The sequence below is a fragment of the Passer domesticus genome, chromosome 29 (assembly GCF_036417665.1).
Source record: "Passer domesticus isolate bPasDom1 chromosome 29, bPasDom1.hap1, whole genome shotgun sequence".
Taxonomy (NCBI): domain Eukaryota; kingdom Metazoa; phylum Chordata; class Aves; order Passeriformes; family Passeridae; genus Passer; species Passer domesticus.
The window spans coordinates 1,546,903-1,572,386 of NC_087502.1; the positions used below are offsets into that span (position 1 = coordinate 1,546,903).

The 25,484-nt window shown below is 52.7% G+C and overlaps 2 protein-coding genes across 2 annotated transcripts in view; one reads left to right on the forward strand and one right to left on the reverse strand.

The window, feature by feature from the left end:
* The window catches only part of LOC135287382 (zinc finger protein 664-like), a 257,242-nt gene that overhangs the window by 82,888 nt on the left and 148,870 nt on the right, over positions 1 to 25,484 (reverse strand). The window lies entirely within an intron of this gene.
* Positions 13,642 to 16,002, forward strand: LOC135287263 (leukotriene-B4 omega-hydroxylase 3-like). Its single transcript, XM_064400615.1, is given in 8 exon segments — positions 13,642 to 13,827; positions 14,864 to 14,911; positions 14,914 to 14,932; positions 15,007 to 15,135; positions 15,207 to 15,356; positions 15,422 to 15,486; positions 15,571 to 15,653; positions 15,753 to 16,002. Coding segments are annotated over 8 exon segments (930 nt in total).

Sequence of the window (25,484 nt, forward strand, 5' to 3'; positions counted from 1 at the left end):
GTTTTCCCTTTCTCTGAGCTTCAGAGAATATTAATCTTAGAAATCCTTGGGAAGAATTGTGCCTTGCTTTTCTCTATGAAGAGAAATGTGGCAACAGTTCATGGCTGTGGTTCCTGTTCCACCACTGTTCCACCTTTTCCATGGTTACTCCACTGCTGCTCAAAAGCTGCTCCAGTGCTGCTCTGGGGATCTTCCTGTGAACTCTGAGCACAGTTCCTCTGCTCATCCACCACAGTTCCACCACTGCTCCACCACAGTTCCACCACTGCTCCAGCACTGCTCCAGCACTGCTCATCTCCTGCTGATCCAGAGCTCGGTCTCTGCTCCTCCCCTGCTCCCCTGTTGTTCCACGGCTGCTGCTTCTGTTCCAGTGCTGCTGCCACAGCTGCAGTGTCACAGAGAGGGGAACGTTCAGGCATCACCCACTGTGGTGTCACAGAGACCAGGACAAGGGAACTGCCACAGCTGTGGTGTCACAGAGAGAGGAAGGTTGGGGTGGCTGCTGTGGTGTCATAGGAGGAAACACTGCGGCTGCCACCGCTGTGCTGTCACAAAGAGGGGAACATTTGGGGCTGCCACCCTTATGGTGTCATAGAGAGGGGAGTGTTGGGGCTGCCACTGCAATGCTGTCATAGAGACGAGAATGTTGGGTTGCGACCTCTGTGGTGTCTCAGACAGGGGAACGCTGGGGGTGCAACTGCTTTGGTGTCGTAGACAAGGGGTCATTGGTATTGCCACTGCTGTCATGTCACTGACAGGGGAACACTGGGGCTGCAGATGTTGAGGTGTCACAGAGAGGGGAATGTTGGAACTGCCACTTGTGGTGCTGTCATAGAGAGTAGAATTTTGGATGGCCACCCCTGCAGTGTCACAGAGAGGGGAACTTTCGGGCTGCCACTCCTGGGGTTTCACAGAGAAGGGAACACTGGGCTTACAACTGCTTCAGTGTCATAGACAAGGTGACATTGGTATTGCCACTGCTGTCATGTCACAAAGGGGGAACACTGAGCTTGTCAACACTGTAGTGTCACTGACAGGGGAACACTGGGGCTGACACTGCTGTGGTGTCACAGAGAGGCGAACACTGGAGTTGCTACTTCTGTATTTTCATAGACTAGGGAACGTTGGGTTTGCCATGGATATGGTGTCAGAGAGATTGGAACCTTGGGTCTGCCACCACTGTTTTCTCATAGAGAGGGGAATCTTTGGTTTGCCACTGTGCTGGTGTCAGACAGAGGGGAGCACTGGGGGTGCCACCTCTGTTGTCACAGGCAGGGGAACTAGGGCGAGTGCCACAGTTATGTTGTCACAGAGAGGGGAACACTGGGGCTGTAACTGCTGTGGTGTCAGAGAGAGGGGAAGGTCAGGATTGCCACCACTGTGGTGTCACAGAGAGGGGAATGCTGGGGGTGTAACTGCTGTGGTGTCACAGAGAGAGGAATGTTGGGATTGCCACCACTGTGGTGTCACAGAGAGGGGAATGCTGGCACTGCTACTGCTCTGGTGTGACAGAGAAGGGAACGCTGGGGCAGCCATTGCTGTGGGGTCATAAAGAGTGGAATTTTGGGGCTGCCACCCTTGTGGTGTCCCAGAGAGGCGAATGTTGGAATTGCCACTGCTTTGGTGTCACAGAGTGGGGAATGCTGCCAAACCTCCCCTGCGGCTGTGCCCTCTCCAGTGCTGCTCCTCTGTGACACTGCAGGGCCTCCTGGGGACACTGTGAAACTGCAGGGATTCATGGAGACATGGTGACACTGCAGGGCCTCCTGGGGACATGGTGACACTGCAATGTTTCCTGAGGACACTGTGACACCTCAGGGACTCATGGAGATACTGTGACACTGCAGGGCCTCCTGAGGACACTGTGAAACTGCAGAGATTCATGGAGACATGGAGACACTGAAGGGCCTCCTGGGTCATGGAGACACTGCAGAGATTGATCGGATCACAGGGGCCCTGTGACACTACAGGCCCTTGTAGAATCCAGAGGCCCCTTTGGGGCCATGGGTCCTCATGGAATCAAGAGGAGACTGCCAACCTGTGGGGCTTCATGAAACCATCCACTGTGATCCCTCAGGGCATCATGGTTCCCAGGAGACATTGTGACACTGCAGACCTGAATGGAATAAACGGGACACTGTGACACTGCAGGACTGAATGGAACCAAGGGGCCGTTGTGACACTGAGGAGTTCATGGAACTGAGGGGATGCTGTGACACTCTGGTGCCTAAAGATGCCCAGGGGCCCTTGTAAACCTGTGGCTTGTGGAAACAATGGGACACTGTGACACTGTGGGGTCTCAGGGAATCCAGGGGCCCTCGTGACACAGCCAGGCCAGTTGGAATCATCAAGGATCCATTGGGATACCTCAGGGCCTTGTGGAGTCCAGGGGTCCTTGTGACATTGTGGGACCTCATGAGACCAAATGGGCCCTGGGATTCTGTGGGGCCTCATGGAGCCAAAGGGGCCCTGGGATTCTGTGGGGCCTCATGGAGGCAAAGGGGCCCTGGTGACACGGTGGCTGCTCGGAGATGTCTGTGGCTAGCCCTGTCTCCTGGCCCGTGCCAAGAGTGGCCACTCCCTATCTGCCCTTTGGGCCCGTTTGGCTGCTGGTACAAGCAGGGCTGCTTGTCTCCCAGAAGCAGCAGGCTGCTCTGTGCAGCTACTGATGTCCCGAGCTGAGGAATCCAGAGCGAAGGAAAGAGAGGGATCACTTGTGTAGGTTCCCAAGAGGCTTTAATATCTGACAGGGTCCAGGGACAACTGACAGCAAATCCAGGGTTACAACAGCTGCAGTACGGGGGAGTGAACATGGGGAGGATACAAACCAGGATCAATGCAGGAAACCTGGGGAGGAGCACAGGGGGGCCGTCCACATTATGACAACCAACGGGGAACAACAGGGCAGGAGAGCAGACTGAGCATACCAATAGGTATTTGAGGGATACAAGATGGACACAGAAGATTCTAGAGCTCAAGGTGGGGTTTCTGTAATGGACAAGGGAGGAGGACAGGGTTTCCCTGAGTGGCAGGGAAGGATCTGGAATAAGGGGTAGGTCTTGAGGTAGATGGACAGGGGGATGGGAAGGTACATCTCCAGAACAAACCAGTATGCATGGGGAACAACCAGAACAAGCTACTCTCACTTATAACACAACTGTTTCATAACAAAGGAATTTACTACTTCACCCTGGGATTCTGTGGGGCCTCCTGGAACCAAGGGGACTCAGGGACACTGCAGGGCCTCCTGGTTCTCAGTCTCTTCTGACACTTGTGTCCATCTACAAAGACACAAAACTGGGCAGCCTGAGCCTGTTGATCCAGAATATTCCCATCTCCATGGGAGGACGTTCCTGCCATCTGTGCTGCTGTGTGTTCCCTCCGCTCCCCGGGGGGAATTGAATCCTACAAGAGACACAGACCACTCCTGTAGCTGACACCACAGGGCCTCCTGTGGGGTGGGAGCAGAGACATCTTTTCCTCCATCATGTTGCTCAGAGCCCATCCAACCAGGAATATTTCCAGGGATGGGGCATGCACCAGGAAACCTGTGCCAGTGTTTCACCGACATCAGCATCAAAGATTTCTTCCTTATCTCCAGTCAGAACTTATCCTCTTCTGCTTTAAAGCCATTTCCTCTTCTCCAGTTGAGACAGATCCTACTAAAACATTTCTCCCCACGTTTTCTGTGAGGTTCCTTCAAGTCCTGCAAGGTCACTGTGGGGTCTTCCCATGGCCTTTTCTGATCTAGGCTGAACTGCCCCAACTCCCACAGCCTGTCTCTGTCACAGAGGTGCTCCAAGCATTTGGAGCATCTCAGCCTCCTCTGGAAGTGTTTACAAAGTCTGAGTCTTTCCTGTGCTGAGAACCCCACTGTAAAAGGTTGATGCAAAGCACCAGTCATGTCTCTTCACAGAGAAAAGCAAGGCACAACTTCCCAAGAATATTTCTGAGATTCACATTCTCTGAACCCCAGAAAAAGGAAACACAATTCTTATCTCATTTGCTGTGCCTGTGTTTGTGCAGAAGTTGAATGCAATATGCAGATTGTTTTCCCCAAGTGATGGTGTTTTGTTTCCCTGGCCTATCAGGGCCAAGTATGTGTGTGTGTGTGTCGGGACTGTCGGCAGTTGAGAGCAGAGTTGAGTGCTTGGCAGATTCAGTTTAGTTGTAATGTAATATGGTATAATATAGTATAATATACTATAATGTAGTAATTAATTACCCTTCTGATATCCATGGAGTCCTCTTCATCACTTCTCCTGCCATGGGGATCACAGTGCATAAAATAGAGGGGAAATAACCTCATTTCTGAAATGCTGCTGAGAGATGGAGGGACACTTTCTGCACAGTTCATCCACAGCCCCGAGGGGGGCAGGGACATTCCCATGGGGTCCCTGGAGCTGCAGGGCCAATCTGCCCACACTGGGAGCCTCTGGCCATGTCCAGCTCCCTCTGCCTGGGCTGTTAGCACGTGGTCAGTGGCTGTCCACTGCCACCCCCTGACTGGTGCTGATCTCCAAGGAGGTCTGGATCTCTCCTTGGCCATTATTCTGCAATTGGAACCCTGTGGACACTTCCTCAATCCCATTCCAAGACCATGTCAGCACAGCAGTGATGTCACAGCACTTGTGCCTCTGGCCAAGGATCCTCCATGGGGACACTCTGGTCTCTGAGTCCTGGGGCACTCCACAAGAAAATCTTCCTGGACCCTGCAGCTCCTTGGGCAAGTTCCAGAGCAAACAGTTAAGGCAGTGGCCTGAAATGTTTTCATAGCTGGGCCACAACACATCTGGGATGGATCCACATTGTCCCTGGGGAAAGAGAGGTGCACAACCCTTCACTAATGGCCTGGAATGTCAAACAGGAGTCACTGCCAAGGACAGCTCTCGGGAATCACTTCAGCATGGATTTTCCTTCCTGGAAGCCCAAGATATCTGAATGTCTTCCTGGTGCCTCAGGGCCTGGGTAAACAGGGCTTGTCCGAGATGCTGATAAGGGACCAACACCCCTGCTCCTCACAGGGCACCTCTGTTACCCCAATGAGGTCCGAGTGGCTGCCTGGGGACAGGTGCCCCCTTCCCCATGTCCCTGGGATGGGCACATCCTGCTCAGGGCCAGCACTGGCCTTAGTTCAGGGCCAGGCCATTGCAGAGACCCTGTGTGGGGCCAAGGGCCCTGGGGAGCTGCAGCCCATGGCAGCCAGGGCCAGGGCTGGAGTTTGAGCCTCGCTGGGGATGGGGTCCCTGGCACCCTGCATGTGGCAGCTGTGCAGAGCGGGACACGGGTGCTCTGGGTGGGCACGGTGGCCGTGGGTGGGACAGGCTGAGGGGCAGGGCAGGGGACATTGCCCTCTGCAGTCTGCTCTGGGGCTGGAGATGGGACTGCTTTGGGGCCAGCAGGGAAGGGGAAATGGAGTGGTCTGGCTGAGGGAACAAGCACACCTGAGGCATTGCCCAAGGCTCAGCCTTGTCTGCAAGGTGATCAACAGGTGATCAACACTGCCCAGTGCTCCCAGTGTCTCCAGGGGCTGCAGATCCCAATCACCTGCCTGCCCTTGACTCAAAGTCCTGCCACATTCCTGCTTTCCCTGAGTCTGGGGTCCTGATGCCCCTGGAAGAGGGGTCAGTGCCCACCACTGTTTCCTCAAAATGCCAGAGCAGGAACAGGGGCAATTCTGCTGGGGCCCAACAGATTTTGGGATGGGCTCAGCTCTGGGTGTCCCACAGGGAAAGCTCTGGGAGGGAAGGGGCAGCAGGAGATGGGGGTACATGGTTCTTGGGGCTGTTGGAGGATGGATTGTGTTGGAGTGGGGGTTGTCCCCACCAGGGATCCATCTGCTCTCAGTTCCCCCATGCACAGACCCCCCTGCACCAGGCAGTCCCAGAAATCCCAAGATATCTGAATGTCCTCCTGCTGCCTCAGGGCCTGGGTAAACAGGGCTTGTCTGAGATGCTGATAAGGGACCAACACCCCTCCTCCTCACAGGACACCTCTGTTACCACAATTAGCTCCAAGTGGCTGCCTGGGGACAGGTGCCCCCTTCCCCATGTCCCTGGGATGGGCACATCCTGCTCAGGGCCAGTGCTGGCCTCAGTTCAGGGCCAGGGCCATGCCCCAGGTGCTCTGGGAGGGCTCAGTGGCTGCAGGTGTGACAGGATGAGGGTCAGGGCAGGGCACATTCCCCTCTGGACAGTGCTCTGGGCATGGAGACTGGATGGGATTGGCATCTGCAGGGAATGGGATATCAGGTTGTGTGGATGTGGGAATTGCCACGCCTGAGCCATTCCCAACCCTCAGCCTTGTCTGCAGGTGATCAGCATTGCCCAGTGCTCCCAGTGTCTGCAGTGACTGGAGATGCCAATCACCCACCTGATCACACGTCCCTTGTTCCCCTTGTTCTCCCACATGCTGGGTTTGGGGCCGGGCTCAGCTCTGGGGTGTCCCACAGGGAACGCTCTGGGAGGAAAGGGGCAGCAGGAGATGGGGGATCTGGCACTGGGGGTGTTGGAGGATGGATTGTGTTGGACTGGGGGTTGTCCCCACAGGGTCCCCAGATGCCTTTGGCTCCCTGCCTGCCCCCCTTGGCCCCCCAGGTGCCTGGGCCCTTTCAGGGGCAGCTGCCCCATGCAGGAAGCTGGATGGATGCCGGGCAAGGGGGCTGGATCCGTGCCACAGGTGGGGTGGACTCTGTGCCAGGGCTGGGCTTGTGGCCAGGGCTGGAGGCTGTGCCAAGCCTGGCTTTGGCCTGGGGGCTGGCAGGGAGGGTGCAGGGAGGAGTCCCAGCAGGGATAAAGGTGCTCCTCACCTGCTGCAGCCTCAGGCATTGCTGCCCAGAGCAAGAGGAAGATGAAGGTGGCTGTGCTCAGCGTGGCCCTGCTCTTCTCCATCCTGCTGTGCCCCCCGGCACAGGCCAAGGTGGGGCACCAGCCAAACGCTGTCCCCACATCCTGCCCTTTCTACCCTCCCAACCCACCCTTTTGTACCTCTCTCTGTGCCCCTGACCATTCCTGAGGCCTTTCCTTCCATGTTTCCCCTCAGTCCTTTGCATTTCTTCCTCTCCAATGCAGGAGGGTCCCCCTGTACAATTCCCCGACTCACTCCCCACTCCCACACCATCTCTCAGTCCTGTTGCTTTTGTCCCTACCCATCCTCATTCTTCTGTCCCCATCAAGCCCCTCTCTTGCACTCCCATGTCCCTGCACTGCAATTCCTTTCTCTTCCCCTGTACCTCACACCCTGCTCCTTCCACGCCCCCAGCCCTGTCTCATGGGCCTTCAGTTGACCCCAGATCAGTATCTTTGGGTCTCCCCCCACCTCACACAGATTTTCTTGGAGGCCCTGAATTCCCATCCCTCTGCCTGGGCCCTCCTCCCTGCACCCGTGTCCCACCCCAGCTCCACAAGTTCCCGTCCAGACCAAGCCTTTGTTCTCCTTTCCAGGCACTCCTGGAAGGAACCCAAGATGATCTCCGGGAGGTGAGTGGGCTGCTGGCATTGGAGGGCATCCCCTCAGGGAATTGGGTGGCAGTTCAGTCCCCCCATCCCTCGCTGGCACTGGGGACATCCCAGGGACCAGACAGGTCTCCTGGTCTCTCTGCAGTTGGATTTAGACAACGTCGTGGACCTGGAGACGCCTCTGGTGGGTACCACGAGTTCTGCCAGTGTCAGACCCTCCCCTTGCATGGCCACCACAGCCCAGCCCATCCCAGTCTGTCCCAGCACAGCCCAGTGCACCCCTACTGACAGCCCAGACAGCAGCCTGCCCCACGGCTCCTCGCCAGGGAAGCCTTTGCCCAGGGCCCCTGCTGCATTCCCGTCCCTGTCACCCCAGGACCCCCTGGATGAGCCAGGACGCAGCCCCTGCCCCAGCTGTGCCTCTTGGCCAGGAGCCCAGTGCTTCTAGGCAGAGCACAGCAGCTCCTGCACCCCATTGCTCCTGCAGCCCCTTCCCCAAGGCCCCCCTGCTCTCCCTTGCCTCTCAGTCCAGCCCAGTGCCCCCAGTGGGTCTCTAACGCTGCCTTTGTCCCCAGCCCCCTCTGCCTGGAAAGCTGCTGGATCTGCGTGTGAAGCGCCTGGCTGCCTCTCTGGATGCCTAGGTGAGCCATGCCTGCAGGGACAGGGGTGGAGACAAAGCCCATCCATGGCCCAGTGTGCTCCAGAGTCACGTTCTGGCGTTTGTCTTTTAGGATTGGAAGCTGTGGGGACACCGGTGTCCCGATCCCCTCTGGTGGCATGAGGAGATGATCATCCCTGGAGGAACCCTCTGATCCCCTGTGAGCCCTGGGCCATTTCCCTTCAATAATCAATAAACCCTTTCAGCAAAGTCACACTGTGTGTCTGTGTATCCATGTCTATATGTATTTTGCAAACAAAAATCCCCCAAATTTTGAAGAGGCTTCCCCCAGAGGTGTTCTCTTGTCCCTGTGTCCATCCGCACATCCCGTCACTCTGTCACTGTCACCTCCACACATCTCTGACCCCGCTGGCACCTCCCAGGTTGGTGCTGAGCTCCTCCCTCCTGCTCCCCAGCCCCAGCAATGAGCATGGCAGGGAGCTCAGAGCAGGAGCAGCCAGGCCAGGGATGGAGAAGGAGCATCTGGCAGAGGCAGGAAGAATCCCCCATTCCAGGGGCTGTGTGGGGTGCACGGGGGGCAGCTGTGTCCCCTGCCAGCCTCAGGGCTGCAAAGCAGGGAGGAGATGTCTCAGCTGCCTCAGCTGAATTGCTTCCTTCAGCCCTTGGCCTGGGAAGTCTCTGGCTGCAGCACAACCTGCACAGGAGACTTTGCACCTGGAAGAGAAAAGAAAGGAATTGTTTCTGCCCTCTCCCTCATCTCTCCCCTTGCGCTGATTTTCTCATCATCTGTTAGCAAAACCAACCAAAAAGCATCTGCACTGAGGTGTTTCCGAGGGTCAGATGCTAAATAGGGCCAAAGGAAGGTTTTCTGCCAGGGCAAAAGAGAGAAATGTGGGAGCTGGTCTGAGAGTTGAACACATGACAGTTTCTAAACACAGGAAATGCAGAAACTAAAAGAACAGGGTTTGCAGTTTGAATGGTCCATTTTCCTCCCTCTTCCCACTGCTCATTTGTCCCATCCCAACTCCAGAGGAGCAGATTCTGGAAAGCAGACGTGCAGGGAGTTTTGGATGCCTCATCCCAGAGAGAGAGGAAGGAAGAGTGAAATCAGGGAAAGATATCCATTTGTTTTCTGGATCGTAATGACCACAAATAGCTGTTTACTCCATGTGTGCAATATCCTGGTGATGAGGCACATTGCTCGTTTTTAACGCCAAATCCCAGCACTTTGGGAATTGTTCCAGGACTAGAACATACCACAGGTCAATAATTCACCCAGTTTGCTTCCTAAATCAGAAATCATGAAACTTCTCCCAAGCTATGCTTCCCTGCAGTAAAGAAGGCAGTTTGATTGCTTTTGTCCTGAGTATATCCTGAGTTCATGACTTCAGATGGACTGGAACGGTCCTGGCACCCCAAAAGCGGCCACAATGAGCAGGATCAAACCTCCAGGTCACCATTCAATATTCTCCATCTGTGCCTTCCAGAGCCCAGCAGCAATTCCTGCTTCTGTCCCCGCTCTGGGTCAGCCTGCTGGGATCGCTCTGGTGTGCAGAGCCAGTCCCTGCAGGACAAAGCGCTCGGAGCTGCTCTGTGTCCCGCAGCGTCGGCATCTCCTGTGCCGCTCCACGGCCGTGGGGCCTGTGCCACCAGTGTGCCTCCAATGTGCCACCAGTGTGCCACCTATGTGTAACCAATGTGCCACCAATGTGCCACCAATGTGCCACCAAGTGTGCCACCAGTGCACCACCATTGTGCCACATATTTGTAGCCAATGTGCCAGCAACGTGCCAGCAATGTGCCACCTATGTGTAACCAATGTGCCACCAGTGTGCCACCACTGTTCATGTCTGTGGTTCCTGTTCCACCACTGTTCCACCTTTTCCATGGGTACTCCACTGCTGCTCAAAAGCTGCTCCAGTGCTGCTCTCAGGATGTTCCAGCACAGTTCCTCTGCTTGTCCAGCACTGCTCCAGCACTGCTCATCTCCCACTGTTCCAGAGCTCCATCTCTGCTCCTCCCCTGCTCCCCTGCTGTTTCATGGCTGCTGCTTCTGTTCCAGTGCTGCTGCCACAGCTGCAGTGTCACAGAGAGGGGAACGTTTGGGCACAAACCACTGTGGTGTCACAGAGACCAGGACAATAGGACTGCCACCCCTGTGGTGTCACAGAGAGGAGAAAGTTGGGGCGGCTGCTGCTGTGGTGTCATAGAAGGGAACACTGGGGTTGCCACTGCTGTGCTGTCATAAACAGGGGAACATTTGGGTGCCACCCCTGCAGTGTCATACAGAGGGGGGTGTCAGGGCTGCCAATGCAATGCTGTCATAGAGAGGAAAACGCTGAGGGTTCCACTACTGTGGTGTCACAGAGAGGGGAAGGTCAGGATTGCCACCACTGTGGTGTCACAGAGAGGGGAATGCTGGCACTGATACCACTCTGGTGTGACAGAGAAGGGAACACTGGGGCAGCCATTGATGTGGGGTCATAAAGAGTGGAATTTTGGGGCTGCCACCCTTGTGGTGTCAAAGAAGGGAATGTTGGAATTGCCACTGCTGTGGTCTCACAAAGAGGGGGAGGTGGTACTGCCACACCTGTAGTGTCAGAGAGAGGGGAACATTGTGGCTGCCACTGCTGTGGTGTCACAGAGAGTGGAACGCTGCCAAACCTCCCCTGGTGCTGTGCCCACTCCAGTGCTGTGACACTGCAGGGCCTCCTGGGGACATTGAGACAGTGCAGGGATTCATGAGGACTTTTTGACACTCCAGTGTTTCCTGGGAACATGGTGACACTGCAGGGACTCATGGGATCACAGGAACCCATTGACACTCTGGGGTCTTGGAGAATCCAGAGGCCCCTTTGGGGCCACGGGCCCTTGTAAGTGATGGTCTGAACTTTCCCTCACTTTCCTCACGACTGTTGCAAGGACAGAGACTGGGACCCTGAGGACCCTGACTGGAGTTCTGGCCTGGCTGAGGTGGATGCTGGCCAAGTGATTGTGCACAGCTGTGTTTGCAGTGACTGCTTCTAGCAGGGGGCTGGCAATGGAGCGACTCACCCTATATGCTTGCACCTGCTTCTTGACAGTAGCCCATGAATTTCCCCACCTCTTGGCCAAATGAACTTTCAGGAGTAACTTTGGTAGTTCCCCATGGAAAACCCTTCATCTGCTTCTCTACCACAATGACAGACAGATTGCAGCCCCCTCTCTCTCTTAAGGACTGAGACTGAGACCCCTACGATTCTAACACAAGGTGGGGCTGACCAAACTGAAGGGAGATGTGCCAGGTGTGGTCATTGGGTCAAGAAAACAATGACTCTCACTCACTGCTGAGAACGTGACCTCTTCCCCCTTGACGGTTTCAACAGACTTACTCTTCATTGTACCTGTTCCCCCTCAGCAATTTCAAGAGAATTACCTGTTCCTCCCCTTGGCAAAGAATTATAATAGACCCCTGAGTGTCACATTCACATTTTCTGAAAAATCTCTTTGCCCAGGATTTTTCTCCAGGGAAGCTGAGAAGCCCCAGAGAAAAATGAAAGCAATGATTATCTGATTTGCTTCTCCTCTGTTTTGCTCATGTGGAATGTGGTTGGAGATTGTTTACCAACAGGTGATTGTTTCATCAGTTTTTGCTCTGATTGTTTTGACTTATTGGCCAATCAGGGCCAAGCTGTGGCAGACTCTGGAGAGAGTCATGAGTTCCATGATTATCTTTTTAGCCTTCTGTAAGTATCCTTTCTGTATTCTTTAGTATAGTTTAGTATAGCACTCTTTAAATATAATATAGTATCACAAAATAATCAATTAGCCTTCTGAGAACATGGAGTCAGATTCATCATTCCTTCGTTGTCTGGGGGAAACAAATACAATACCTGAGTTAACCAGGACTTTGAGATTCTCCCTGACGTCACAAGGTGAATTTCCATCGACCTGGACCATGAGGATTTCATCTCTAAGTTTGGTAGCTATACCCTCTCTTTGTCTCTCTCTCTCTTTCTCTCTCTCTCTCTTTTATCTCTTTTCTAAGCCTTCTATGGCATTTGCTGTGGGCAGTCAATAAAAGTTCCATTTGTTTTGATTAATACTGAAATCCCCTCTGTGTTGTTTCTGCACTCTGAGATCAGTTAATGAACCATCACGACCTCCACTTGTACTAGAGAATTGTGACAGAAGTGCCCACCAAACCAAGGAAAAAAGACAAAACCAGAGGTCAAAGTATCGTGGGGTGCTGTGGGGTGTCATGGGGTGATTCTGAGAACAGTTTTTGAGTTATATGAATTCCCTCTTTCTTTCTTTTTAAACAAGAAAGGGGGAGATGTTGTGGTGTGCCTTTTATGTAATGTATTGTCCTGTTTTGGTATATTCCTGTTACCCCTTTTGTTTGAATGGTTCTGCCCAGGTTCTCCCTCTCCCTTGATCGCCCTGTCCCTCCAGCCTCTCTCCTCCCCTGCAAACATTGTATCCTCCCTTGATCCCTCCCTGGTCTCCTGCCTGTCACTCGGTGTCCCCACCTTCTCATCCAGAACCTTCTACCTTGGGCATCGAGTGATTGGATCAGGGGCCAGGGCTCCGCCCCCACTATGTACCTATTGGATTCCCAACCCTGTCATTCACTCCTTTACCACTCCCTGCTTCTTTGTGATTGGTTGAGGACCACCCCTTTAAAAACTCTCGTTGGGCTTCGGTCTGGGTCCTCGGCTGTCAGCACCCCTGGAATAAACCCGGGATTGAACTGCAGTCGTGGTCCGAGTCTCATTTGCCCTGTGGGTAGCAACCTCTCTTTCTACGCTCCGCGGATCCTCGCTCCCAGAAGGCGAAAGCCTTAGGCGCTCTCCCAACGAAATCCTCGAGAGGGAGACTGCCCCCGTGCTGCCGGCAGTGCTGGCCGCAGCTAGCTGGGACACACGTATGTTCGAGGCCAGCCGCCGCTGCAGTGTCCCTCTCTGTGCTGGCATAGGGGAGAAGCTCAGTGCAAGGAACAGCCATTGGAACATCCTATGGGACATGGGGACATTCTGTGGGACACGTGAATATCCCACAGGACACAGCCCTGGGACCTCGGGGACTTTGGTCCTTCAGGGGCGAGGGGCAGGGGACATACAGAGAGGGACAGGGACACACGGAAAGGAACAGGGTTACACGGGGGAGATGGGGATGAGGACACTCAGAGGGGACAGGGACACACGGAAGGGAACGGGGTCACATGGGGGAGATGGGGACGGGGACACTTGGAGGGGACAGGGACATGTGCAGAGGGATAAGGTCACACGGGGGGAACAGTGATTCACAGAGGGGGACGTGGAAGGGGGAACAAGGACATATAGAGGGGACAGGGACACACGAAGGGGGAACATGATGCCACCAGGATACACATGTGGGCACGCTGGACTAGGACATGTCAGCACAAGATGCCATCAGGACGTGTCAGAGGATGCTGCCACCAGAACACGCATTACGACAAAAGGCGGATCCAGTGACACCCAGCGCGGCGCCACGTGACCCCGCGGTGACACCGCCCATGCCCGCCCCTTGCCCTGTCCCCAGCCTGTCCCCAGGAGCGGTTCCATGGCGGTGGCCACGGCACTAGGTTCCCTGGGCGCGGTGGCCCTGGGCACCTTCGTGGTGGCCCTGCTGCTGCAGTGGCTCTGGGATGCGCTGGTGGCTGTCACCCGATTCCAGGCCACTTGTCAACAGCTGAACAAGTTCCCCATCCTGCCCTGGCACAATTGGTTGCTGGGACACACTGGCATGGTGAGGGAACAGTGGGTGGCACCTGTGGGGACAGGGGTGGAGGCACCTGCAAAGGAACAATTGAGTGGTGGCACCTGTGAGGAGACTGAAGGAATGGGGTGGTGGCACTTGGGGGGATGGTGAGGATGGGGTGGTGGCACCAGCAAGGGGACAGTGGGGACAGACACACATGTCCCCAAGGCTGGCAGTATCCTGAGGATACACATGTCCCCCAAGCCTATCTGTGTCCCCAGGGACACACATGTCCTGTTGTCCCCAGGGCCAGAGCACGGAGGAAGCCCTACAGCAGGTGGACACCTTGGTGGCCCAGTACCGTCATGGCTGCCTCTGGTGGGGACTTCCCTGGCTGCCTGTCCTGTGCCTCTTCCACCCCAGCACCCTCCAGCCACTCCTCAGTGCCTCAGGTAGGACATGGGACATCAGACGGGTCCCCAGGGCCACCCATGGGTGTCACCGTACCTGGCACAGAGACCTGGCAGTGCCCAGGCAGTGCCCAGGCAGTGGCCACCAACCCAAGCCCAGAGGTCCCCAGAGGTGTCACCATGGCCAGGCCAAATGCCACCCCACAGTGGCCACCAACCTGTCCTTGAGGTTCCCCAAGGCCACCCAAAGGTGTCACCATGTCCAGCCTCTGGTTGTCCCCCAATCCTCATCCTTTGGTGGCCATGAGGGGATGGGGGATGATGGTGGCCATGGAGACATGGAAGTGCACAAGAGGGTGGCTGTGGCCATGGGGAGATGATGGTGACCACAGGGTGGTGGCCATGGGGGGATGGTGGTCTAGGGGATGGTGGTGCCATGGAAGGGTTGGCCATAGAGGCCAAGAGGATGCTGGTGGCCATGGTGGGCTGGGGCATAGACTGGTGGCCACAGGGGAACAGTGATGGCCATGGGCAGCATTGACCATAGAGCTGATGGCCAGTGGGATGGTGGTGCCTGTAGGGTGGTGGCCATTGGGGAAGAGTGGTGGCCATGGATGGGATTTGGCCGTAGACCGGTGGCCCCAGGTGGCCCCTGGCTCATCTCACCCCCGCAGGACGAGAACGGCCACACCCTGTCGGACGAGGACATCGCGGCTGAGGCTGTGACACCTTCGTGTTTGAGGGTGAGCACGAGCTCCCAGGCGCCACTGGGGAGGAGCCACTCCAGTGTCCCCTTACTCACTCAATGTTCCCACAGGTCATGACACCACGGCCAGTGGCCTGGCATGGCTCTTCTACAACCTGGCTGGCCACCCTGAGCACCAGGAGCGATGCCGCCAGGAGGTCCAGGAGCTCCTGGCTGGCCGGGACACTGCAGACATTGAATGATGAGATGTCCCCAGGGCCACCCCAGGTCATGTGGCTTGGGGACACGATGCCACCCCTGTTTTGTCCCCAGGGAGGACCTGTCCCAGCTGCCCTTCACCACCATGTGCATCAAGAACAGCCTGCGGCTGCACCCTCCTGTCACTGCTGTGTCCCAGTGCTGCACTGAGGACATCCCCCTGCGTGATGGCCGTGTCATCCCAAGGGTATGGCATGGCCAAGGTGTCCCCAGTGTCACCAGCCACCCTCATCTGCTGTCCCTAAAGTGGCCATTCCCATCCCACCAGGAGTCATCTGCCAGATGAGCATCTACAGGACCCACCACAACCCAGACCTCTGGCCTGAGCCTGAGGTAGGGCCACCCTATGAGGTGTCCTTGTCACCATGATGGTGACAGCTGTGTCCCCTCGGTGTGACTGTGCTGGTGTCACCCCAGGTGCTCAACCCTCTGAGGTTCAGCCCAGAGAACAGCAAGAGATGGTCCCGGTTGTCCTTCATCCCCTTCTCTGCTGGCCCCAGGTAAGTGGTGGAGTGGGGACAGGAGTGTCCCCAGGTGCCACCCCCGTCTCTGGCTGGGTTCACAGTGGGGTGACACTGACAGTGGGGATGTGGTGGCAGGAACTGCATTGGGCAGAGCTTTGCCATGGCTGAGATGAAGGTGGCAGTGGCACTGACACTGTCCCGGTTTGCACTGCGGAGGGACACGGCGAGGCCACCCCCGCGCCGCAAGCCCGAGCTGATCCTGCGTGCTGAGGACGGGCTCTGGCTGCTGCTGGAGCCACTGGGAGTAGCTGATGGACACGGGTCACCTGGACACGGGGACATCGTGCAAGGGAGGTGTCACAGCCAGGGAAAGAGCAGGGAATAAACGGGAGCATGAAGGGGACAGTATCGTGGTGGTGGTGGGGATATGCTGTCCTTGGTCATGGGACATCTCATGGCATGGACATGTCAACCCATGGACATGTCCCCTAAGCCACTTGTCACCACCCATGGCCACATCCCCCATGTCCTCATCCATGGCCATATGGCCCCATGTCACCATCCATACCTGTGACACCCCCCCCATGCCCAATATCGCCATCCACAGCCATGTCTGCACCCATGTCCTTGTCCATGTCCCCAGCCCCATCCCCACCATATTCCCCAATGTCACCATCCGTGACTTAGTTAAATGTCTTTATTTTTACCCCAATGGTGGGTGAAGGGATGAAGAAATATGAAGGAAAATCAAGGCCAAAATAAAAGGATTTACGTGTACATGCTGGCTGAGTATCCATGTGCCTGGGTGGGTAGAAAGGATCTTTTCTAGAGGAATTTCCACTCCATTGTCTCCAAAATCCTGGTTTTGTGCCCCAGTCCATCACCATTTGGCTGTGCAAGACGCCTATGGGCCAGAGACAATTAGAATCATGGAATGATTTAGGTTGGAAAAGACCTCCAACACCATCCAGTATTCCTTGCCAATTCATCAAACCCTCCCTGGACACCGCAGCAGATGATAATACTACATCAGACTACCTCAACATGCCCCCACCGCAGAACAGTTCCGAGAACGCTGTTGCCTGGCGATGCCGAAGAAAGAAGCCTGTCCAGCCAAACATCATTGCTGAAGTTCTAATATTTTGTTATATTGGAAATATTTTTCAATGTTAAATGACTCTACAGGCTCCTTTATACCCTCTCCTGAAATCCCAGTAGCATTTCCCTCATACCACTTCCCTCGATCTCTCCCATAACCCCTACCCATTACCCCCATAACCAACCTTACCTATGTCTTTAACCTATTAATTTAAATATAGGATGAGACAGAAAGGAAAACCAAAGATCTAATATATAGTGGGGACAAAACAAAGAAAATAACCATGACAACTAACTTTACTATTCCTGTTTCTATCAGTGCTCAAACAGTCTATACCTGATTCATTTGAGAAGCAGATGCCCACTCCCAGGACACCCCAAAACATCTTAAGAGCGGCCACCACCATCACTGCCCTCCTGTGCATCCAAACATCGGTCGGATGGGTCGTGCCACAACCGAAAGAAAATGTATAGATCACACTAGTGAAATCTCTCAAACAAGATAATTTTTGCATGGCCATGGGAAGCGTAGAAGACCTGCTGTCTACATGTCTGGAGGGAATCCCCCTGTCACCAAACGAGTACCCATATACAGGTAAGAAACCCACCCCAGTGTACACTTGGGATGATTGGATGAAGACTCTACTACATGCACCACAAGAGCCCCAGCAACTAGACCTACTGGGCTCCTCAAAAGCGACTTACTGTGTAAATTTTTCTGTGAACCACCCAAACAAAATTGTCCGGAAATAACTAAGCCACAGATGATTGTGAGAAAAGATGTATCTCCAAATGGTAAAAGATACAACGTTGTTGAGTGGTGCAATTATACTGTTGAAACATTGTCTAAGTCCTCTCCATTTCCCAGAGTGCTCCCCAGGGCAGTGTTTCTCATCTGCAGCCACAGGGATCCCCTCGAAGATCAAAGGGGGCCCCTGCAGCCTTGATCACCTTACCACCCTTACCCCAACACTACTCAAATTAAATATTGGAAGTGAGAAACTCAATTGACACACCAAAAACGATCAAACTCTCAATTCAACCAAAATTGTGGTGACCAAATTTATAACAGGGGCAAGACAAAGAGGGGTAGCTGTGTCCATATTTTTGCCATGGGTTGCAGCTGCCAAAGCCCTTGGTGAGCTTTCTCACCTGGAGTGCTGGCTCAGTAAGCCGACCAACGCTACATCTGCCACCCTATCAGACCTCTTGGTGGACAAAGAAACCACCAGACATGCCACCCTCCAGAACAGAGCGGCAATCGACTTCCTGCTGCTCACCCATGGCCATGGTTGTGAGGATTTTGAAGGACTTTGTGGTTTTAACCTTTGTTCAAGAAGCACGTCGATCCGAGCCAACATCAAGCAAATGCAAGACCAAATGAAGACTCTTCTTACTGATAAGAAGGTTGTGGACATGATGGACAAAACACTTATGCAATGGGGCGTTCCTGGGAGAGTGGCCCCCATTCTTAAGGGTTTACAGTGGGTCTTTCTCATCGTTGCTGTACTCTCAACAGCACTGAAGTGTTTTAAGAAAACCAGAGACAAAACTTTAGGAAATGTTTATTTAATAAATAAAAAGGGGGAATATGTGGGAGATAGTCATGGGAATGATGGGGCTGGAATGCCCTGGGAGGACAGTGCTGTTTAGTTAGAGGCTGGCACAAATCCCCAGGAGTCTCTGGTTGTTAATGTGCTGTTGTCACTCAACTGCTGTTCATCCCCCTGTTCTAGAGAGTTCTGTGCCCCCTCTTCCCCCACTGGCTTTCCCTGGGAAACCACCCCCACTCTGCTCCCTCATTGGTGGACCCCAGTCACCCCATTTCAACTCCTCCCCTGACTCCCTTCCCCATTGCATGATTTGTACCCTGACCCCTCCTACCTTCCCCCAGTGATATACCCTGGCCCATCCCCTGCTGGTCACTCTTGGCCCCTGGTTATCCTCAGCAGAGGTTGTGCTCCTGTTCATTCTCCTCACCCTCACCCCACCTGGACCCCTGGATCTTCCCTAAACAAACCCTGCTGGATCTGCCAAGCCAAGAGTGCCCTCGTCTGTCTGGTGAGGCTGTCATTACTCCATCCAGGCTCAGGTGTCTGCTGGGCTGGGGGAGTTGTCAAGGCTGCCCGAAGCGGAGACGCTTTTGGTGCTGCAGGCACCCCGACAGCACCTGCCTGGGGAAGCTACTCTGGCCACCCGCAGTGCTCCCTGCTCCCCGGGAAGTGCTGGGGATGGTTTTGCCCAGGGCTTTGGGGAGGGTTTCCTCTCTAGGAGAGAGAGAGCCCCCATGGGCCTGGGGCTGCTCCAGCCACCACTCCAGGGATGTTGCACAGGGCCTGCAAAGAGGGTGGAGAGTGACCAGAGCTTACCCAGAGCTCCCCAGGCCCCTGTGCAGCTTTGGCTTTGTCCACTGACATCTGGCTCCCATGGCCTTACCCGACCCCCTTGCAGTGCCCAGTTCCCAAAAGCAGAGGGGTATCCCAGCACACCATGGAAATGGGTCCGGTCTGTGCTTCCTTCTACATTGGGATCGTGACATTGCTTATATTGGAAAGGTGGTGAATGACAGTTTGAATATTCTACAGCATTCTGAGGGCAAGTTCTCTATGTGCGTTTCCTGACTAAATAATCTGTGTCCATGTGGCAAGAGCTCACTCATGTGCCCTTTCCCTTAACATCAGCTCCCACTGAGGCTGCCTGGCCAAGGGCAGCCCCAGGGGCACAGGGCAGAGTGCAAGTTCTCCACAGTATTTGGGCAGCAAGGCTCAGGACAGGACAGGACAGTGCTTATTTAGTAGCTCATGTAAAGATTCATGGTAACAGTGGTATTGCAGGGGAAGCAAATTTGCTCCAGATCTGTGTTAAAACAAATCCAACGTGATGAAGGTTTGGCTTTGGCCTTGAGACTTTGCTCTTTGTGTGAGCCCTACTCTGGATTGATTCCCAATCAGTCTTGGAGCTGCTTTTGGGCGAAGGCTCATCCCAGCCCTGAGCCTTGGCAGTTCTCTGGCCTCAAAGGGACAGCTGAGGCTGCACTGCACATGACTGGGGTTCAGGGCTCCATTATGAAAGAGCTTTGAGATGTTTCAATTACTGTATTCTTAATACATGGTTTTCTTTATGAAACTTGTTAATTAGTTTTTAAAACTTAGTTGTAAATAAACTTCCAGGGCTTTTTCCAGTTAATTGATATAGTGAGTGATGGCCTAATTATCCCATGGCTGAATTAGAAGACTCTAAGTATTATAAAATGAAATAATGTTGACACTCTTATGTCTTTCACAGACTCCTGAAACTTATGTTGGTTTGATGTGACCAACAGAAGAGTTTGGCTCTGCTTTTAATTGAAACAAGCAGCAGAGCTGGAACCTGTTGAAGAGAGTCTCTTCACAGCTAAAGGAAACTGCCAGGGTTCTTTTTTTCCAGCTCTGGGCAGGAAAATAAAAATCTCTCAGCAGTAAATCCTCCGTACCAGTAACTGATATAAACTAGGCATTTGGGCTGTTTGCTGCCTCACCCCTGAGTTCCTCAGAGCTGCAGCTCCCTGTTCTCTTGGCAGACAGGGGCTGGCTATGGATGACAGTCACCTCTCTGGCCTGGTGCACACCAGGTCCACACACGAGCTGAGGGATCATCCTTGCACACCCCATCCTGGAAGAACCCAGTTCATTGATGAGTCTGACAGTTTAATGCATGGCAGCAAAAGAAGGCAAAATAAAGGCTGGAATTGGTACCATTCTGTAATATGCTTTTACCACCAACATTATCCAAGTTCCTGTGCTTGTTTTCCTGGAGAATTTGCACTCAACAGAGCTTCAGTGCCTTTGATTAAAACGGTCTTAAGAGCAGCTTGGGGCTGGTCAGTCATTTAGATGTCAGCACTGACTGGGGTCCAGGCAACAAAAGAACATTAGCTGCAGGCCACCCATACAGTTTTTCACCTTAATGAGCACAAAGCCTTTATTTTTGCAAACTGAGGGATGTTGGGAGGATTTTTGCAGCATCAGGCCGAGGTACAAGGCTCTGGATCTACACAGCACTTTGGTAAGGAGGGGAACAGAGGTGGGGACAATCCAGGCTGTTAGCAGTGCCCCCATCCCCTGATTAGGGACAGCACAATTGCTTCTAGAGCTCCTTAACCAGCTGGTGAAACACTGATCTCCTTTCCTTGCCCCCTGCATACTGCCAGGCAAGTTGAACAGAAAATCTCTTGTACTTCATGATCTCTGAGCACCATGCAAAGAACCAAGAAAAAAAAAAAGCCAAAAACAACCCAACCAACAAAAATATAAATAATTTTGACCAGTCTGTTTTTTTTTTTTTTTTTTTAAAGACATTTATAAGACTGACTAAGCCAGTGCTGAATTAAGAGTGGCACATGTTATGTGTCTTTCATAAAGAGTGGGACAGCTGCTCTTATGCAAAGGTGGATGCAAGGTCAGACCCTTTACTTCAGACCCAGCCCTGCCTTCCTGAGGGACAGAAATTCATCTGTTAGAATTCCTTGGAGCTTCTGGAGCTGCTCTTGGCCCTCCTGTGAATAACTGGGCTGCTGTGGAGCACTGGAGAACTTTCAGCTTGGTACCTGTTATGTATATTATGGTAATTTGTACTGATAGAATATATGTATATATATAAGAATAAAATATCAAACCTTGAAATCACAGTAGCAAGGGAAGAGGGGATTGCTTCACAGGGTGAGGAAACCGCAGCTGGCAGTCAGGTAGGAGGAGTGTCATTAACATAGGAAGTGAACCTCGCCGGCACAGGAGATTGTCGTTCTCACTGGTGTGAACAGGAGGAGGCCCAGCGATGATGGCCCATGGAGATGTTCATCTTAGACAGAGGGGACCATCAAGGACATACATCTGCACACGGGATTCCGGTAACCGAAGAGTGGATACACATCAGTTCCCGGACAAGGTTTTGTCCAGCACAGGACGGAGAATAGAGGCGTCATGAATATGAAGAACCCTGAGGAAAGACAAAGGGACTCTGGGCTAGAAAAAGAGTATAAGAACGGATTCTGCCAAGCGGCATTGGTGAACAGGGGGGATTGGGTGCGATAGAAGGCGGATCTGTGTTCACCCAGCTTCCATCTCGGGGTCGGTGCTGTCCTTGATTGTTGGCTGTCCTGACTGTATATCGGTTGTGAATAAATTTATATTTTATTTTTATTAAATTGGCTGGATCGATTTTTACCTATAACAGTACCCATGTATGGGGGCCTGCAGAATCTAAGCAGCATCTTCCTTGGCCAACAACAGACTGGAAAGGAAAAACCAGCATCAGAAACCTGAGAGATGGAAAACTTTGGGCTGTTTGAGATCAAAAATGTCAACTAAAAATCTCAATGGCAAAGAACAACCTTTCTCACAAGGATTCCAGTAGAACAAATGACACAGGTGTTGGAATAACAGCCAGTACCCACAGCAAAGACAATTCCTTGGTGGTGAGGCTCCCACGGAGAGTCCGCTGAGTAACGACACTCACAACAAATGTGGCTAAGTGTCATCCTCCTTTATTAAGCAACATTGGCATATTTATCCTTTTCTATACACATTCTCATGCCTCTAGTGCTTAATGATCATTGGTTAAGTAGCTATATTCACACATACATCTTAATTACTGATTGGTTGTCACGCTATAAGCATCTTTAGCTAAGGTGTGCCAAATGAGCAGCTCCCACGACGTGCTTGGCGCATTTGGTTTCATCCTGGCACAATGCTCATTCTTTATTGTTGTATCTGTTTGAGGACAGTGCATGGTCTATCTTGTTCCTGTTTGAGGATGCTACATGGTTTTCAGAGTGTCTCTGTAATCTGCAGCCCAGGGCTGTCCCATTCCCACAGGAGAATATCATGGCCCTGTTCAGCCAAGAATCCTTCTACACCTTGGAATAAAAGGCAGTGCCCACTGCAAAGACATTTCCCTGTCCTGTGAGCTCCATAAACCACACATGAACATGGCACTTTTCCTAAGTGCTTCCCAAAGCTTCTCTGCAAGAAACAGTGGAGAAGTGCATGGGGCAAGAGTTCTGCAAGTGCCAGGCTCTTCTGCAGCAGAAAAGGTCTAAAAAAATCAAAATTCTAGCAAACGAAATAAATCCATCATTTATGGCTTGCAAATACTCCAATGAATCTCAGTTACTTCGGGACAAAAACAAACACAGGGCAAACTTTCCCAAGTATGCTTTCATGACAAAATTCCCGTTTGCCTGCTCTTGTTTATGGAAGAAGACGAGATTACAAGCTGCCCAGCTGAAGAAGGAAAGGAGGATCTACACTTCCCTGTCATATTTTCCTACTGACAAAGGAATTAAGATCAAGAATTTGGGTAAATGGAGGGATAAGACTGGAGTATGGATGAGGTTTTACATCCTATGATACTTCATTTGCTAAAATAGAAGCACTTTTGTTGTACATGGATCTCCTTGCTAAACCTCTTTGTCTTCAAACTCCCTTCCTCTATGGCAGAAGTGAACAAGCTGCATGTGTCAGAGCTTCAAGTTAAAAGCTCTGTGATGAGTTATTTTTAATGGATCCGTTACCAGTCTGTGGGGTTGCTGTCATGAGGAGCTCAGGTGGCTTTTTGTTGAGATCAAAATCAATGTGCCATTTGTCCCAGCTCCACCTGTCCCGAGGCAGCACTGGCTCCACTGTGCCATTTCTAATGAAAATTGAATCTCCTAAAGAAGCCAGGCCAAAATCATGAGAGAGTAGTCACAAAAATTAATTTCAGCAGTTTGCTGGGTATTCATGTAACAGCTACCACCTTCCCAAAGTCCAGGTTACCCTAAAAAAGGCTCTTTGCTCTGTAGGCAGCCTTTCAATTGGTAGTGTTTCATACCCATGCAGAAGAACAAAAAGCCACTTCCACTGTAGAAACATGAGCTGCAGCTATGCAATGAGTTGTGCTCAGTAGCTGACCTGCTGCTTTAGTTTTGGGGCAGGAGATACTGCCCTAAAATTTCACAAGAAAACTATCAAGTATCTAAAATATGCAGTATTATGTTATTTTCTACCTCCAATATTGCCAGCACATAACTTAGAGAAGAAAGGTATTTACCAGCCATCGTAGATGAAAAAAATTAAAATGAAAAAAGGGCTTTTAAGGATATCAGAGTGATGGCCACCAGTCATTTTCCTGCTTTGCAGGATTTTGGTTCAAAGTCAATCTAAAGAAGCCAGCATATGTCTAGCAAGAAGGAAATCACAGTTCAGGTTTGCTCCTCCACCCAAGCTTTGCTATATCAAAGATGGATGGTTTTCTTTTCCAGCTCTCAAGTGATGTGTCATAATTTCCAAATAAACAAAATATCGTGCATAGAAATATTTCATAGATTGTAGCAGTTCCTTTGAGGGGAGCTCCTCGGGGTGTCCCCGGAGGGCCCCCTGGGCTGTGAGTTCGCTGGCAGCAGCAGGCACGCAAGGAGACTCCACACGGCTTCTGAGGGTGCTGATTAGATGAGGGTTTATTGGGGTCCCAGCCCCGGATGTAACATGGTTTCTGAGGGAGAAGGGGGAAAGGGAAAGGGAGGGGGAGAGAGGGGGAGCCTAGGGGAGAGATGGGCCACGAGAGAATCTGTTCTTGCTTGCGCAGCTTAAGTGGGAAATTCAAAGTGGGTGCGAAATAAGATTTGGGTCAATGGGATTGCAGATTGATGAGATTTCAGGGGAGGAACACAGCTTGGAATAAACCATATATTTTCAAGAGGTACATTTTCGAGATAGAGCATACCAGTTGAATAAAACGCAACATCACAATAGATTAATAGGATAGACAGATAGATAGATAGATAGATAGATAGATAGATAGATAGATAGATAAAAAAAGCAGATACAGATATATGAATGCACTTGCCTCTATCACTTTCTATAGAAAGGCAGGGGGAAGGGAGATGTTATCCTTTTCCACACATGGGAAACTATCTTTTTCCCAGAAAAAAAAGCTTCCTTCCTTAGTGACCACCAGGGTATCTGAAGACCCCACCAAGAAGGCCCTGTGATGCCAATGGCCTGTGCATCCAGCAAGTCAAGAAAGTAAGGCCTGCCTCTTAATACTACAGTGGTGTTAAAGAGGTTTAGTCTCGGTGTTTGGTACCAGGAGGAACAAACTGAAGCCAGTTACTGTAAAATGCCTGCACAAGCACCAGTGCAAATCACAGCCAAAGGAAGGATGAAGCCAAGGTGTCCCACAACCACGGCCCAAGCGGCCAGAGATCCTCTTTCAACCCTGGCTGCATTGAAACCCAACTGACCGCCAAGAAGAAAAGCGCCCTACTGAGAGCAAGCAAACTTAACCCTCTGCCAGGACACAAATTTAGAGGGAAAAAATGTTAAAATCCCTACACCACCAGCCACACATCCCAGTGAGAAGGGTTGGAACACTCTGGCCCCCAGCATTTCCCCAGCAGGCAGGTTTACAAAGGTGCTGGGAGCTAAGCTGTGCCCTCCGAGGGAACAGAGCCAGCCTCCCTTCAGTGGGAGAAGGCGCGGCCTCAGCTGTAGCCCTGGGTGCCTGCGGTGGCCCAGGGCACGGCCATGGCTGTCAATGTGTTGGGCTGCAGCACAGGGCAGGCCGGAGCTCAGCAGCCTCAGCAGAGCCCAGGGCCGCGGCCCTTCCCTGCCGGGGCCCGAGCCTGGCCCGGCCCGGCCCGGCCTCAGCAGCCCGGACTGGCCCAGGGGATGGGCTGCGCCGCCCGCTGTGCCCACAGGCTGGGCCCAAGGCTTTGCAAGAGGCTTTCTCCCAGCTTGGCAAAACCTCGGC